At 43.1% G+C, this 18096-nt stretch overlaps 1 protein-coding gene across 3 annotated transcripts in view; it reads right to left on the bottom strand.

Moving 5' to 3' along the window:
* Nucleotides 1–9217, bottom strand: part of GABBR1 (gamma-aminobutyric acid type B receptor subunit 1) — a 56636-nt gene extending 47419 nt beyond the window's left edge. Inside the window, exons 1-3 of one of the 3 annotated variants that reach the window (XM_039360955.1) lie at nt 8997–9217; nt 7722–7910; nt 5016–5048 (exon numbers count right to left, since the gene is read on the bottom strand). In XM_039360955.1, the coding sequence (XP_039216889.1) occupies nt 5016–5048; nt 7722–7893 (205 nt within the window). In that variant the 5' untranslated portion in view covers nt 7894–7910; nt 8997–9217. The remainder of the gene's footprint in view (nt 1–5015; nt 5049–7721; nt 7911–8996) is intronic. The other 2 variants (XM_039360957.1, XM_039360956.1) reach the window with 2 other exon arrangements.
* Between the last annotated feature and the right edge of the window lie 8879 nt (nt 9218–18096).

Raw genomic sequence — 18096 nt, 5'->3', positions numbered from 1 at the left:
CACATATTCCTGGCATGTTCTTGGCAATCATATGGAAGAACTGGAATTACTAGGTGATTTTTTTATTCAAGTACTATCAGATCCGTCCTGCTTAGCTCCAAGCCTAATCAGGGTTGGACAACTGCTGCAATCTGCAAGAGACACCTGCCTTTAAAGAAAACCCAAGTCTGGCTCCTATGCCAACTGCTCACGCATGCTGGGGTAAAGGAGGAAGCCATCTGATCCTCCGCTTGTAGAACACCAAAAAAACCAAACAAACCCCACAGCAGTATGAAGTTATGCCTCTGTGAAAAGCACTTGTGGTCCACTGTGTCCTTTAAAATCCCAAGGGGAAATTACCTCATTGAATGACTTCAAAGTCTAATGCTTTTAAACAAGCTGCCCTGCAAATAATGAGGTCAACTTTTTTATCTGCCTGTCTAGCCAAGGCAGCATTCACACAGCCCAGCCTAATCTGATACTTTCCACATATGTGAGCCCCAAATGTATTTATTTATGAAATTTATTTGCCACCCATCTCATATCCAATGACTCTGGGCGGTTTACAACATAATCCCCAAGCTTCCATTTTAGCTAAATGTCCATGTCAAATTTTCTTCTAGTTCAACTATCTCAAATTTCTATTTTGCCATTTGAGACACTGGAACTCTTTCAGGGGCTTGCATATGGGCCAGTCTCATAGTATGGAGGGAACTGATGTGGACCACAATCATACTGTAACTAGACCAATTTCATAGTGGGAGGGCTGGCTTTTTGGAACTGCCTCCATCCTGAGGCTAAGAAATTGCCTTATTCCTCAGTTCTTGATGCCCTTACAATAGGTTCCAGGATTGTTGGTTAGGCAGCTCTATAGTTTTATTATTTTTTGTCTTGCTGCAAAACAAGCAAGATACTAATCAGCTCAGATATTTGCAAAGTCCACACTGGGAACAACCACAGGCTCCTGCAAACCTGAATATAAATCCAGTATGTGATATGAGGAACATACTGTGGAAAATCACAATATGATGGCAGTATATTAGATAAAAATACTGTCTACATCAGAATATTGGATCTGAATGACTGGGAAATGGAACAAGCATGATACAGGAGTATTCTTAGAAGCCTGAGAAGCATCATGTTTGCTACCATGGATCTGCAGGGCCTCAAGCCATTTTTTCTCAGTTGGATTAATCCCTGACCTGGCTGCCAGACATGGAATCATTCGTGCCATTAGTCTTCAGATACAGCTTCTATTTCTCTGCACACTTTCTGGCAGCTGTAAGGAACATGAATGGAACAGTGGAGAACCACAACACGATGGTAAGTTCCACAGGATGTATAGCCTTATAATTTATGGCCCAGCCTGGGATTATTCACTTCTGGGGAATGGTTTTGGCAGCATGCCTAGATAGCAAGTATTACAAATGCACAGACCAAAGGTTTCAGCAATCTAGCAACTGATAGAGGAAGAGAGGGAGAGTTAGCAGGCGGGTGCTTAATGTAAAAGCATACTAAAATTTTGGAAAGAACATTTGTTATCACCTTAGAAAACTCAAGATAACAGATAGGCAGGGGGTTCTTTCATATTGTTTTAACAGCAGTCCCATGAGTTGGGTTGAGTTGAGAGAGAGTGACTTGTCCTAAAGATACCCATCGAGATTCATGATTTAGTAAAGATATTTGACATCTCTTGCTTTACTTCCATAGGTAATGATGATTTTTTTTTCCCATACATCTAAGAAAGTGCAGGAAAAAACATGCAACCATCACTGACCATTTTCCAAACTAAACCTGGCATTTGCAAAAAAGAAATAAGATGTAAGTAGGCCCCTCTGTATATATTTGGGTGGGTGGGTGTGATAAGGAAGTTAAAAAACATCTATCTACAACTCAAACTTAATTAATGTGGTAGATCATGGTCCATAATCTTCACTGAAGAGGACTTCATCTTACGGAGGGTTGATTTTGGCTGATGATAATAAGAGCAACAACAATAATAATATAAATGCAGATTTTTTTCTGTTTAATTTGGGGCCTGCTGCACTATTACTTAACTACCAATATGTGACTCTCTTAGAGGTATGTGCATGGATCACGTTTTGCCTCATTTTTTTAAGCTATCAGCAGAGAAGTTCCTAATTATATTTTTGCTTCACTTATTCAGCTGGTCTCAGATGAACCTACCTCTCCTCAGCTTGTCAATAACATGAGGATTTTAGATAATTATTAATAGTTTTAATTATATTATTATTTTCGTTTTTAATTTGTTAATATTTGCTTTGAAAAGGAGTTAGTGTGTTATGGTTTTGATTGATAGTATAGTTGGTTAATGTTAGTTAGATTATGTTTGTTTATTTGTTACCCTGTAATCAGCTCTGGGAAGTGGGGAAGGGGTGGGATTGGGTGGGAGGGGTTTATATTGTAATTTGTAAAACTTTTAATAAAAAAAATAGTAATGCAGGAGGAATCAAAAAAAAAAAAATAACATGAGGATAAAGTATGTGGCTTCCTTTACACAGAGCACCTCTAATACCTCAAATCTACTATCAAAATGCAAACCTGAATGATATGCCCCATTCTGTATTCTTTAGACAAGGGTTTATGACTTCTAAATTAACTAGTTAAATAAATAAAACACGGAAAAAAATTCTTTTAAGGAGAGATGGATGAAAGAAATGACAGAAGAAGCAGGAGGCAACCCTTTATATGCAGGATCAGCAATTGAAATTCTGTGTCTCAAAGATCAAGGCAAGATACTATAAAATATGAATAAAGATGTAGCTCCTAATTTGTGCATAAAACACAACTGGCTGAAGGAAAGGCTTGTAGCCTGGACATTTTGCCCATTAAAAGATCTTCAGTCCAAGGAGAGCTCAGAGTGAGGGAGAACTGCAGCCTTGTTAGCAAAGATGGCCCTCAGCTACACACAGGCATCTTCTGATCTGAAATAAGGCAGCTTCCTCAGAGTTTACAGCAATGCCCCTTTAGATGCCAATAGAGTGTAGGTGGGGAAAAGCAAGCTTAGATTCCAAAAGTTTTGACTTCCTAGAAAATACATCTTTTTATTCAAACCATATTCAGTGCTGTATGGCTCCCAGCAATTTTTTCTTTCACCACAGAGAGCTAATACTAATTTTCCACCCTGATGCCCTCCACCAATGTTGAACCTCAATTCTCATAATCCCCAACCAATATCGCCAAAGCTGCAGAGCTGAGAAGGCAAGCTTTAAAAATAGAGGGTTCCATGTTCAGCTTCTGATAATCTTCTACTGGAAAGACTGAAAAGGCCCAGTTCTGCCCAAGACTTTGAAAAACCTTTTCTAAGGTAATGAGACAAAACTGGCGAAAACAGCACCCCATAATCCAGTGGCCCCAGTGCCTCCCAGCTCATGACTCACATTAAGCAGAAGAACAAGTAGTCTCCCAAGACATCTGGCAACTGGGGGGGAAGGGGGCTGCAAGCATTACCTATCAAAGAGTCAAGCTGGAGAGTTTCAACCTGGGGTTGAAAGGGATCTCTCTTTTCATAGCTTTAAAAAATAAGATCTGGATGAAAAAAGAGAGAAAAAGAGAAGGAAATGGCCTCCCAGCAACCAACTTGACTGAGAGACAAAATACGCAGGCAGAAAGATCCCTGCAGAGGGTCTGACCACAAAGTTGCAGCAGAAAGAATCGGAGATCAAGAATTCTGGGCAGATATGCCCCCTTTCAGCAAAATGGACAAAGCCCATAAAGTGAGAGCGGAGATGCATTAAAAGCACAAGAAAGAGTATCTGTATCTCTTCTGAATGCTAAAAACAACCCAAAGAAAACAGATCATGCCTTTTCAGCTTATTGTCACTTACAGAGTTGCTGTAGGAATGCAAAAGAAATTGCAAAGCTCCTAGGTGCCTGAAGGGCAGCGTATATAAAATGGAGAATCCTGGTCTCTTTGAATTGTCTGGCTGGGACTGGAAGGAACAACTTCACAGGGAATCTGATTCTCTTTGTTTAGTTAGGGATTCTTGTTGTGCCATATAGGTTTTGAAATGTTCCATTTTATTCCCTGTAATAAAATGGAATGACCAAGAAAATGCACATTAACAAGAAACCACCTCGGGAAATGATCCAAAGGTATAGGTTAACCTTTGACTCTTAACCCAGACGTTTGATGAGGGAAATTGAGACCTCTAGTCTCATCGCACATGCCATTTTTTATTTTTATATTCGATTGATTTGATTGTAACTTCTTTGTTCGATTGCTGTGAGCTGCCCAGAATTGTTCAGAATCAAGCTTGTTGTTGATCGCACAGTCAGCCTGACCTTTAGAGTAGTTTCGGCATTTTTAATCCATCTATCAAGTCCTTCCCAAGGACCTGCAATAGGCAGATGTTGTTGTTTGAGGGTGTTAATGATATTGTCAACTCAACCTGTTTTCTACCCACTAATTCAAAGGACGCTGTTGAGTTTTGGTTTTGGCATGAATGAGGGTGAACAAATTGAAGTACAAGATAAAAGTACATTTTGTGAAGAAATGTGCTAATCTGATAGAGAAGGGTTCTTTTTTTAAAAAAAAAAATTGGATAGTGTGGCAAGAACATCAATCACGGCTATTGCCAATTTCTTCCAAAGCCCATGTTGACCTGCCTATTTATCATCCATATTTGCCAAGTATATCTTGACACTGTACTAACTTGGTCTCATAAAAACTCTAAACTAAGTGACAGTTGCTTGGAGATGTAGATTGTTCTGGGATTAGTGAAGAATTTAAACATGTATGTTCTCTGTGTGATGCTGACACACCCCTCTTACATGTGTAGTGTGGTTGTTAAAGAATGGTGTAGTTGCCAAAGAATAAGCTTAACTATTGTGATCAGGATCTCAGAGAGAACAAAGCCTTGTCACCTATTAATGTCAGCTGGAACAGGCTGCCAGAGTTGCAGACCTTCAAGAAATATGCAAGACACACCCAATATTCATGAACACAAAGGGATGAAGTGAGCTTTGTAGACATGTGGGAACAAGGATGGCAGGCAAAACAGAAATCAACTCACCTGATCCAGACCGGGAAACAGGAGGACGCCACACTGCACAGAAACAGGAAGAGAAAGGGATGAGGGCCAAGAAAGATCTGGGAAACTATATTCACCCTTTCTCAAAGAGTGTGCCAGTACAATATATCACAAGAATATACTCTTTCACATGCCAAATTAAATGATTTGTGAGTGGCTGTTGTTGGCAGACAGCTCATTATCTTAGTAATATCACCAATAAAGCTGCTTAATAACATTGAGGATCCCTAAAATTTATTCTAAGCAGACGTATCGACTGAAATTTCAACAGACAAGTAAGTACCAATTCCAACGGATAAATGGGAACTAGGTTGCAAATATGTGGACAGGTATTCCTCACCTTATGACCACAATTGGGATGGGAACCTCTGTTACTAAGTGATGTGATTGTTAAGTGAGTCTTATCCAATTTTACAACCTTTTTTTTTTTTGCCATGATCATTAAGTGAATCTAACTTACCCCATTAAATTTGCTTTTTGGAAGCCAACTAGGACAGGGGTAGGTAACCTTGGCTCTTTTATGACTCGTGGACTTCAACTCCTAGAATTCTGGGAATTGAAGTTCACGAGTCATAAAAAAGCCAAGGTTGCCTACCCCTGAGCTAGGAAGATCACATATGGTGATCATGCGACCCCAGGGTGCTGTAATCATCATAAATACATGCTGGTTGCCAAGCACCCAAATTTTAATCATGGGATCCCGGAGACACTCCAATGGTTATTATAAGACTGCTGGTAACTTTGAACAGTCATTAAGCAAATAGTTGTAGGTCAATGATTTTCTGTATGGCAAAAAGACACAGGAAACTTTACTACTTTGTTGTCATTTAATGATCATCTGGATTTTTGCAACCCATAACTGATAATCCTGTTGCCTTTGCTGGATTCAATCTGGTTTTGAGCCTGGATGGATTGAGATGACTAATCGTGGCCTTCCTTATATGAGTAGCTGAGGCAATTTTTTTAAATGTATTTTTTCTTTCCGTCTTCCACATTAATATAAATATATGTGGGTTTTTTTTACTGTTACAAACATTTCATTACTCTTTTTAAACCTGATTGTAAAGAACTTTGATATATTTTATGGGGAGAGGCAGATAAATGCATTTCATCTTTTATCATCCTCAGTATGATTAGCCTTGAAAAAGGCCTTCCGTTGAACCCCATCAAAAGACTTTTTGTTAACAATGGCATGAGTTGAGGGCGTATGAATTTGCATGTATGTGCCTGAGAGAGCATGCTTAAAGGAAAATATAAAGGAGTGTGTATAGGTGTATGTATGCTATACAGGAATGTATAGGAATCAATGAGTTTGAAGGCATGTATAGATGAGATGTGGGGGACAGTTCTGCTCCCTGATTCCACCCACTTGTCAAGGGTATGCCTATCTCCTGTCCAGTTAGCAGAATGAAGCCCACAAGCTTAAAATAAGTTTCCCACTCTATCTTCCTTCTTTCAGACCTTTGAGAGAGGCCTAATTGATAGAGGAGGCTTTTAATTGATTGCTTTTTTGGCTGTGTTATTTTACATATTATTTTTTTTCTCCCCAGCTGATGCTTTCTTTGATGCTAATAGATTCAACTGTAATTTTGAACTGCATATTTTTCATTTGTTGCACGATGCACTGTTAGGGAAGTCACTCTGAATTCATGCCCCGAGAAAGGTAGTATGGAAGCAGTTTCAATAAAGGAGAAGGGTCTGCTGTGAACTTATTTTATTCTGACTGATTTTTGCCATCAGCGCTATTACTGGTTGGGCTGCTGGAGTACTCTCATTCAGTTTACCAGGAAATTACTCACCACCATGAGCTAAAATGAAGTTCTAGGAATAATATTCCAATGCAAAGAAAACTAGAGCATACAAAAAAGCCCCACCAAATATGACTACTGCAAAACTCAGACTAAATCTGTGTTTTTTTCAAACTTGGCAGCCTTGAAATGTGTTAAAGATGAGTTGAAGTCTGCACATGGCAGGGTTGGGAAAAAACACTGCTCTAAGTCCATCTATCACAGTAATGGCGAACCTTTTAGAGACCGAGTGTCCAAACTGCAACCCAAAACCCACTTATTTATTGCCAGATGCCAGGTGGGCATGGCCCACTGGATGGGCGTGGCTGTGGTCATGGCAGATTGGGTGGGTGTGGCCAAGGTAGGCGTGATCACCTCAATGTTGCTCATGGGGAGGGACACCTGTGGGGGCCAGGCAGGGTGGGGGAGATCCAGGGGGTCTGGCAGGTGGGGCGGTGGGCAGGAGGCTCGTCCTGCGGGGTGAGGCGAGGCAAGGTGAGGCAGGGTGGGGGTGCCATTGTCACAGGGCAAGGTGAGGCAGGGGCCGGGGCGGCTGCTGCCTGACACCATCGGCCCCTACACACACAGGCCAGCGAGCGCATGGGTGCTGGGATGCATCCAGACATGTGGGACTTCGGCGAGTTAATGGGCGGTTAGTTGAAGAGGGACGGTTGCCATCTCCGGGGCATGGCACACGTGCCCACAGAGAGGGCTCTGAGTGCTGCCTCTGTCACGCGTGCCATAGATCGCCACCACTGATCTATCACAATTTTTTTTTCTCCCAGAATTTCTGAAGTTAACAATCTTGAATACTACTTTTTCCCCCAAACCTTCTGCTCCAAATCAACCTTCCCTATGTCTCTAAGATTCCCCAACTCTGCTCTCCTGCCTTATGACTTACACTCGCAAACAGGTTTGGTGGAGCTCCAGCGGCCCACCTTGGTGCAATTGCTGCGGGGACTGCCCACTAGGTAAAAGCCAGGATTGCAGCGATACTCCACCCATGTGCCTTCAACAGGCACCCGTTCAATTGCCCGGACAGTGACTTGCCCATTCTCCAGGTTCAGATGCATCTTGGGACAAGTACGTACTGTAGAAAAAGAAGTATTCGTTTCAGAAATATTGGGTATTATTGTACATAGCTTGGCACTGCTTCATGAACAAACTAGCTCTTCACGCTGTATAAGTCTGTGGCTACCTGGACACAAAATTAATGTATCTTTGCGACAGGAATTTGACTGTTCAGTAATTCCATTGTCAGGGTTTCCCAACCATGGCAACCTTAAGACATGTGGACAGAAATTGGTGGCTGGGGGGTTCTGGGAATTGAAGTCCACGGGTCTTAAAGTTGCCAAGGTTGGGAAATCCTGCATTATGCTAGGCTATTCACATTTTCAAAGCTGAAAGCATCTTCTGCAAAATTCCTTTGTGCACTGTCACCCATCTTGATGAGTCCAAACTTAATGGACACAAGCTACAAGCAAATGTAAGTTGGCACTGTAAATTCCCCACACTTGTGTGGGTATTCTGGAGCTTCCTAAGAAATTTAAAATGACCATTTATAGCTGCCTGCCACCTGAAGACAATTTCAGTCTTGCATGCTGATGCCAGACCTGTGGCCTAAGTGCTAAGCTCAGGATTTGTTCGACCTATTGAGTGCTTCCTTTCAGTTACCTCCCCCAACCACCCCACAGAGCAAGAGTCTTTGCACAACAAGCAGGAATCCAACAGGTCAAGCTTTCCCCATCATATTCTCCCTGTGTTAAAGAACTTCCTCATGGATTATGCTGTTTCCACATGAATGCTCTCATGATGAAATAAGGTGAAACTGAAAAAGAATAAAGCTGCAAGGTTGTTTTTTCTTTCTTTCTTTTTTTAAAAAAACACCTTGCCTAGTAGGATGAAGTTAGTTGCAGAAGATATTTGGAGAGCAGGAAATTAGCTAAATGAAATAAATAGAAATCTGTCCAATGTGGCAGGTGCAGCTCATCTAGAAGCTCTGGACTGCACTGAAAGCTAAGCTATTTTGTCTCCCATTGTTCCCCAAGGCCTGGTGCTTTTAGCCCAAGCCAGGACAGTTTCCATAACCACCAGAAAGTTTCACACCCGCACATATCCACGCCACCCACTTTGAGCACCACAGCGGAAAGCCTCAGACACTCCAGGTGTGACTCACAGCAGCGGCTTTGAACCTCACTGTCTGTCCAGGTCCCGTTAGGGAGGCATTTTCGTACTTTGGGCCCCACAATTTCTCTCTCTGGACGGCAGACGTATTCAATCTCATAGTCGAAAGGAAGGAAGTGGGCGGTCTTCACCTGTTCACGGGTCAGGCCTCTGTAGCGGATCCCACCGTCCCAAGGAGGGAAGATGAGTTTGCAACCTGGGTAAGAAGGTAAAGCAAAAGATGAATTCAAAGAATCGAAGCAATATTGCATGCCTGAAAAACATTTTTTGACCTGAGCCCCAGAGCTGTCTATGTAGGAGTTTGGATCTGGGACATCAAGTGAGAGATCTCAATCAGCTACAAAGCTTATGACTGGGAGACCTGGAGCTAATTACTGTACTGGCTTTCGCTTTCAACCTACTCTTTGCAAGAGAGCTATGATGGTAAAAAAAAAAAAGTGTATCTGTTTACATCTGTGTATTATTTCCTGAGCTTTTTGGAAGAAGGCCAAGAAACGAGTTCATCCTTGAATGTTAATTTAAGAAGTCACTGAGGCGCTTTAGATCAACTCTTCCTCCCTTGGCTCCAAACAGCCATCTTAAAAGCTGGATTTTGTGTTTCTTTATTCTAACAATCACAGAGGTTTCCCTAGGTGCAATAGTAACAATAAAAAAAGAAAGATTCTTTTGAGTCAAATTCAGCTTTAGGTGACTACACAAACACATCAGTGTTGTCTTCTGGATAGCATACAGAAAGAATATGCCCTTGTTTTGTTCAACTTGCCTGGTGATCTTCCATTCAAGTCCTAACCATGTCCAAGGAGAATTAAGTGCCCCAGTCTTCTGTGACACATATCAATTATTTAGTCACTTGCTTATTAATCTTAATTTTCATACAGAAGCTCAAGGCAACATACAGTATAGCAGTAGCAATAGCACTAAGACTTATCTACCTCTGGATGGTTTACAATGTCAGCATATTGCTCCCAACAATCTGGTTTCTCATGGAAAGCTGAATCAACCTTCAGCATATTGGTCCCAACAATCTGGTTTCTCATGGAAAGCTGAATCAACCTTCAGCCGGTGAGAATCGAACTGCTGGCAGTCAGCAGAATTAGCCTGCAGTACTGCATTCTAACCACTGCACCATCACAGCTCTGAGCACCACAATGAAATACACTCTTCCTCCACCCACAACCATCCAGTGAAGGGATGGGACCAAGTAAGCGTGATTGGACCAGTAAGCATCTATGCCAACCAGTCCACCATCTTATCAATGCACCACAACCCCTTTACAGAGCACAATTTAATTGCAGTCCAGAGAGACAATAGGCTAATGTAGGTTTATGCTATATTTTTTAATGTGTTTCCTGCTTCAGAGTGGAGGGAAACTGAAATTTTCCATGTCATTGAAAAAGACTGTTGGATCTTTGAAAAGGGATTTGGGAGCTACTGTTGCCAAATGAAGCACAACGAGATATGCTGAATCATATCGTTGGAAAAAGCAACACAAATAGGCAGATCAAACAAGAATGAAAGTGCAATGGTGATAACTATCTTATTAACTGTGGCAATTTTGCCATAAAACGTCTGCTACCTGATAATAGCTGTTATCAGGTATTTCCTTCTTAATTCACCATTTACAATTCTTTCTTCATTCCCCCTCCCTCAGTAATCTGTGACTCAAGATAAACCTTCAGGCATAAAACCCATGATGTTTACCTTGTAATATATGTGTTGTTTGAAAGTGCCATAACATATGCCACAAGTATCTCTCCTTCCTTAATCCCATCTAAATGCAGACTCAGTGATTTCTGCTTCATGCCAGCTTCCACCCTGCTCTGTCACCTTTTTCAGTTAACGTATAGCCCCACACCCATTCTCAAGTTTTGGGGTATCGTGACCCCCCCACACAAAAATGCATGATTTTTTGTGACAGCTTCCCCACCCCACCCCAAATTAATTATTTCATTGGAGTTAGGCTTGGACAAAAAAATACAGCTGCACTTGTTTTTTCTGAGAACGGGGAGGCATTGAAGAGACCGGAGTGAAAGTAACAGCTCGTTTATTCAATCAACACAGAAGCTGCTCTAACAGCCGCCTGACTCCTATTTATACGGATCGCCACTAGGGGGCAGCCAATAAGTTTAAAGCTTTTCAACCAGTGGTAGGAGTACCACCTGTGGTACATTAGCACGTGGCAGGTGGTATGCGACCATCCTAGAAAAGTGGTAACGGGGGAGGGGAATGAGCTGAACTGGTGGCAGCACCACACAAGCCTGAGCGAGAGATGGCTGGAGTTGCAGGCCTGTCAGGGCTCAGCAGAAGTGCCAGGATCAATGCCGCTTTCCAGCTGATCGGCGCTTCTTTGGGGCTGTCAGGGCTCAGTGGAAGCACCAGGATCAGCGCCAGGCTCCAGCTGGAGCTTGGAGCTGATCCTGGTGCTTCTGCTGAGCCCAGAAGAAGCGCCGATCAGCTGGAATGTTGCAGCATCTCCAGGGTCTTGTGATTTACATTCAGATGCTTGGCAACTGATTCATATTTATGACGGTCACAGTGTCCCAGGATCACGTGAAGTGACCAAAACCTGCTGCAACCACCCAGCCGTCGGGGAATAAAAACCAAACACCCCCCCACCCCACCCCTGCTGCCAATCCTCAACAGAAATGCTCACAACAATGAAAACCTCAGACAGGAGGAAGAGCACCGCCGGGTGAGCTAGGTGTCTTGCTCGGCTGTGGCTTGGGGAGCACTTTTTTCAGTGCCATTGTAACTTCAAACAGTCACTAAGCAAACTGTTGTAAGTTGAGGACTACCTGTACTTTATCACTTTTTCTTTTTGGGGGGGGGTCATCAAGTTTTTGACACCTTGCTAGGTGACTGGTGGTACTCGGATATTGCCATATCCTAAAAGTGGTACAATGGGTGAAAAGCCCTGGTTTAAAGTATACATTCCTGCCCAAAATACAGGCTTGCAATATATATACAGACAGTAAAGGATTTGAATTGAACATCTTCAATTAAGCGTTTATAACAGCCCTATGAAATTGGGTTAATACACAATAGCACTCACTTTAATAATTAAAGTTTAATCTATTTATTTATTCAATTTATATAGCTGCGTATCTCACCTATGTGACTCTGGGGAGCACAAAATCAAAATAACAAAAAACAATAAACTAATTTACAAATAAACATTCAAAACAAATAAAACCATTAAAAACAATGAAACTAAACTGCAGGAAAGTACAATCCATACAGTGGAAACAGTGCAACCATCTTGCAGGCTTCCTCCCTCTGCTGGGCCTCCAGTCCTGCTGACAAACCAAGATTTCTGGAAGATCAGTAAAGCCAGGGCTAATTTAAACTGAAGAGGAATGATGTTCCAAAGACAGATCCCATGCCATTGAGGGCTATATAGGTCATTACCAACACTTTGAATTGAACCTGGAAATAAACTGGCAACCAATGCAACTCATGGAGCAGAGGTATCACGTGTGCTGATCTAGGAGCGCACACAAAGCATCTGGAAGCTCCAGCTGGTTCAAAAGTCAGCGGCCTGCCTGGTTTTGTGCAAACCTCAGTGTGCACATGTGTCACTCTCCTGTGGGAACTGCATAGGTTGCTGATTTGCTTCCAGGTGCAATTCAAGGTGCTGGTTGTCACTTTTAAAGCCCTTCATGACTGGGGACCAGGTTATCTGAGGGACCATCTCTTGCCAGTCATATTCATCCGACCAACTAGAGGGGGAGGGTAGGAATGTTGTGGGTCCCATCCATCTGGTAGGACCCAGAAGAAGGGTCTTCTCTGTGGTGGCTCCCTCCCTTTGGAATATCATCCCTTCAGAAATTAGGCTGGCCCCCATTTCAACACTCTTTTGTAAGGCCCTGAAGACTTGGTTTTGCCAGTGGGCCTGAGGAACCCAGAGTGGGATGGAGCCCATCAAATGGCTTATTTGACTGTGTGTTGTCGCCGTGGGTGGGTGGGTTATTGTTGTTTATTGTCTATTTTTATTTTTTTCTATACTGTGTTTTATTGCTTGTAAGCCACCAAGAGTCGCTGTAAGCGAGTAGGTGGCTATATAAATTTTCTAAATAAATAAATAAGCGCCTGTCCTGCTACATTCTGCACAAGATGCAACTTCTGGATGCTCTTCAAGGACAGCCCCATATAGCATACATTATAGTAATCCATTCAGATGGTGACCAGAGCATGAATGACTGACAGTAGAACTCCCTGGAATGGGTGCAAGTGGTAGAAAACCCAAATTTTGTGCACAGGCTCTCCTAACCACAAATGTCATCTGTTTATTGAGAAGGAGTTCCAAATTAAGAAGCTCTCCGAAGTTGTGCATAGAGCCTGTTTGGGGCAGTGCTATCCCTGCCAGTACCAAAGATAATAGGTGTAGGAGCAGGCTGAGCTTGAGAGTGGGATTAAATGGGTCATCAGTTTGGAGTATTTGCGTTCCCATAAGAGACCCAAGTCCAGCCCTCTGTGAATTCCATTGACCCTTATCTAGGGCCAGTTTGGCTTGATTCAGATTCTTGTATATAAGTAGCATGTGATAAAATTTTAGTGCTTTGAACTCAACTCCTGTTCCTGGTTACTTGTGTCTGTCACTATGTTCCTGGAATCTGAAGCTCCCCAAACCCAAGTCTTGCTAGAATTGAGCTGAAACCTGTTGTTCTCCACCCAAACCTCCAGACCCTCCAGACATGCCCAAGACAGGACATCAACAGCATCACTATGTTTTCTAGGTGGTGTCTCTACTGAGTTACCATCAGTGTACTGATGATACCAAGCTGTATATTGAGATGTACAGCTTGATATCATCAGTACACTGGCGGTATCTCATTCCATGAAGATGAATGACCTCAGCAGCATAATTTAGATGTTACACAGCAGCAGAGGAAGTACTGAACCCTGGAAAAAATGGATCCGTGGAATTACAGACCTATCAGCCTGATATCAATACCTGGAAAAGATTCTGGAAAAGATAATCAAGCAATGAATGGTTCAGTTGCATCCAGTTTGGGTTGTCACGATATAAAAAAGATGTTGAGACTCTGGAAAGAGTGCAGAAAAGAGCAAATAGAATTAGGGGGCTGGAGGCTTAAACCTATGAAGAGCAGTTTAGGAATTGGATATGTCTAGTTTAATTAAAAGAAGGATTAAGGGTAACATGATAGCAGTGTTCCAATATTTCAGGGGCTGCCACAAAAAAGAAGGAGTCAAGCTATTCTCCAAAGCACCTGAAGGCAGGACAAGAAGCAATGGATGGAAACTAATCAAGGAGAGAATCAACCTAGAACTAAGGAGAAATTTCCTGACAGAACAATTGTTCAGTGGAACGACTTGCCTCCAGAAGTTGTGTAACCTTCTATTACTGGAGGTTTTAAAGAATAAATTGGACAGACATTTGTCTGAAATGGTATGGTGGCGAGCCTATGGCACGCGTGCCAGAGGCGGCACTCAGAGCCCTCTCTGTGGGCACGCACGCCATTGCCCGAGCAGAGTTCGCCAGAATAGCGAGCATGTGGCGTTTGGAAATGACACGGCAGGAAGTGAGCGAGAAGTGGTGTTGGCCCCCCCAGGGATGCCTCAGAGATGGCAAGGGACTGGCCCCGGCCTCACTCGCCCCGTCTGTTGTGACCACTACAGCCACACCCACCCAACTGATGCAGCCTGGCACTTTGCGATAAATAAGTGGGTTTTGGGTTGCAGTTTGGGCACTCGGTGTCTAAAAGGTTCGCCATCACTGGTATAGGGTCTCCTGCTTGAGAAGGGGCTGGTCTAGAAGACTTCCAAAGTCCCTTCCAACTCTGTTGTTCTGTTGTTCTGTAAGTAGGCTCCAAAGATGGGACCTCTCACTCCCAATCTTGCTCTGTATGAAGAGCTTCTCAAACTTTGCTCTATCGCAGTGGTTTTCAACCTGTGGGTCGGGACCCCATTTGGGGTCGAATGACCATTTCACGGGAGTCTCCAAACAACGCAGTCTGCCATCTTTTCCCCCTTTTCCTTGAATAGAGTCTAATTCTATTGGCTTCCAAAAGCCAATAGGAATTGTCCAGGCTGTCTCTGCCCTGCTGAGCCCGCCAAAAGTCCCATTCTGCAAACAGTGCTGCAAGTTGTCTGCAGCGAAGGCGAGCTGTCTGAAAGTTTCCATCCCTCCCTGCTGAGCAACTACTAAAAATGTAAGTAAAAGAGGGCCAGGGGTGGGAGGTGGGAGGCTGGTGGGCGCAGGGAGGGTTGCTGGCATGCGTGGGGCCCGGCGGGTGCCTTACCTCCCTTGGGTTGGGCCAGCTGGTGACCCAGCCGGTAGTTGGCCTGCGCTGTCTCTGCTGCTTGCCAGCTACGATTCGGACAGCGCAGGGGGCGGCACCACACATGCACGGCGCTCCCAGGCAGGGAAAGTCTTTGACTTACGACCGGTTGGGTAGTCCTCGACTTACGACCGGTTGGGGATCGTGGCATTAAAAAGGTTGAGAACCACTGCTCTATCGGAACTGCCCCTGAGGAAAGGGGCCCAGCCCTGAGTAAATTTTGTCAGGGATCCTGCTTTACCATTGCAAGATAGATCAGATTTAAAAAAGAAAAAAAAATATGATCTCATGCTGGTCACTCAGGATCCATAGGGAAATCCTGACTCACAGTGTGAGAGCCCTAGATAAAGCCTAAAAATATTTTGGTTGGTCTTGAAGACAGCCTTAGTAAAGCCTCCTTTGACTTCAGCTGAATTCCTGCTGACTTCACAGATGCATCCTCATACTTTTCTTGGCAACCACATGGATGTGATTTGCTATTTTTTCAGGCGTTTGAAGGGTTGTTTAAAAAAAAAATAATTCCTGAGACTTTGAAATCCCTAAAAAGGGGGACTCCCACTCAATTATTAACCAAGCCCAACTCTGCTTTACCTCTGAGTCTATACAGGGTTGGCCAGGCACTTGATCATTTGCTGAAGCTAAAGATGCCACATAGGTAGCAGATGATTGTTAAGACTAAAACATAAAAGCACGACTTCTTCCCACTGTTTGGAAAAACAAGGCACAATTGGCTGGATTTTGCATGATGTGAGAGACAGTGGGGAGGCTGGGAAGGTACCACGAGAAATGCTGAGCGACGAATAGATTGCAGTTTGTTAGCCACTTATTTCATAAACGGGTATTCAATTGGTTACAGAAAGCCTGAGAGGAAAAGATTCATAGTCTTTGAAGAAATTCCATCAAACAAACTCAATAATAAATAAGGGGTGGAAATTCTATTGCAAATTCCACATTTCTCGACTCTGCACCTAATCCTTGCATTAAAGCCCCTTCTTGAAATCTGTGTAGTTCTTGCTTGCAGATTATATTCTGCTGTGAAGGGCTTGATACACAGCACACTTTGCCTTAGGGATCCCAGGGCCTGAGTTCAAATCATCTGTTAAGACCAACTGAAACTACATTAAGTGCAAAGTTCCCGGCTGACTAGAAATCTCTGATCGCAACCCGGCACTAATGTCACAACACAGCCCCGTCCCACAAAATTCTTGGCAACAATAGGATCTAAAGATGGATTGGATGAAGGGGCTTCTGCAGGGAACATCAATATCTGAGAATGTACTTCCAAAATCAATGAAAGTCTCAGAAAGAGAGTTGGTTTCGTTGAGAAAGTAAGACGGCAACTTAAAAGAAATAGATAAATTTGGAAATAGTGGGAAGCCTTCTAACTCAGCCCTCATTTTAAGCATCGGGTACAAGCCAGGATTATGTCTCACGTGCCATGATGTCATCGTACAAATGGCATGAATTGGGGTACTGGAATTACACAATTCACATCATTCCTATGATGATGTCATGATGTCTTTGATGCCATGTTGCCTCCTTACTCTTGTCAGATACCCCTGACCTTTAGCTTGATGCAACTAACCCAGAATTAAGAGATCGTGGTCAAGCCTGATTCAGGAAGAAGGGACCCACCAGCAAAAATCTAAGTTAACTTGTACAAAAACATTTGCATATGGTGCAAGAGCTTTTGGGATCCTGGCTTAAAGATTGCTTTAACCATTTTATACAATGGCTATGGCAAATCTAGACAGCATACTAAAAAGCAGAGACATCACCCTGCCAACAAAAGTGCTTATAGTCCAGGCCATGGTTTTCCCAGTTGCAATGTATGGCTGTGAAAGTTGGACCAAATAGTAAATATAGTAATAGTATAAAGTTGGAAGTGACCTTGGAGGTCCTCTAGTCCAACCCCCTGCTCGGGCAGGAAACCCTGACGCTATTTCGGACAAATGGCTGTCCATCCTCTTCTTAAAAACTTCCAGTGTTGGAGGCATTTTACTGCTTCTGGAGGCAACTGTTTCCACTGATTAATTGTCTCACTGGGTCAGGATTTCCTCCTTTTTAGTTCAGGTTTGCTTCTCTCCTTGATGAGTTTCCACCCGTTGCTTCTTGTCCTGCCTTCAGGTGCTTTGGAAAATAGCTTAAGTCCCTCTTCTTTATGGCAGCCCCTGAATATTGGAATACTGCTATCATGACCCCCCCTTGTCCTTCTCTTCATTAAACTAGACATACCCAATTCTAGCAACCGTTCCTTATATGTTTTAGCCTCCAGTCCCCTAATCATCTTTGTTGCTCTTCTCTGTACTCTTTCTAGAGTCTCAACATCTTTTTTACATCGTGGTGACCAAAACGGGATGCAGTATTCCAAGTGTGGCCTTACCAAGGCATTGTAAAGTGGTATTAATACTTCACGTGATCTTGATTCTATCCCTCTGTTAATGCAGCCCAGCACTGTGTTGGCCTTTTGGCAGCTGCCAGCACACGCTGCTCATATTTAGTGATTGTCTACTAGGACTCCGAGTCCCTCTCACAGTTACTAATACTGAGCATGGTGCCACCACCTATGCTGTACTTGTGCATTTGGTTTTTCTTGCCTAAATGTAGAACCTTGCTTTTTTCACCATTGAATTTCATTTTGTTAGTTAGTGCCCAGTGTTCAAGTCTGTCCAAATCCTTCTGTATCTTAAGCCTGTCTTCTGGAGTGTTGGCTATTCCTGCCAGCTTGGTGTCGTCTGCAAATTTGATGAGTTCCCCATCTATCCCTTCATCCAAATCGTTGATGAAGAA

The sequence above is a fragment of the Crotalus tigris genome, unplaced genomic scaffold (assembly GCF_016545835.1).
Source record: "Crotalus tigris isolate CLP2741 ecotype Arizona unplaced genomic scaffold, ASM1654583v1 scf7180000019189.1338056, whole genome shotgun sequence".
Lineage (NCBI taxonomy): Eukaryota > Metazoa > Chordata > Lepidosauria > Squamata > Viperidae > Crotalus > Crotalus tigris.
The sequence above is the reverse complement of the archived record's forward strand: the minus strand, read 5'-3'. Positions and strand labels throughout refer to the sequence as shown.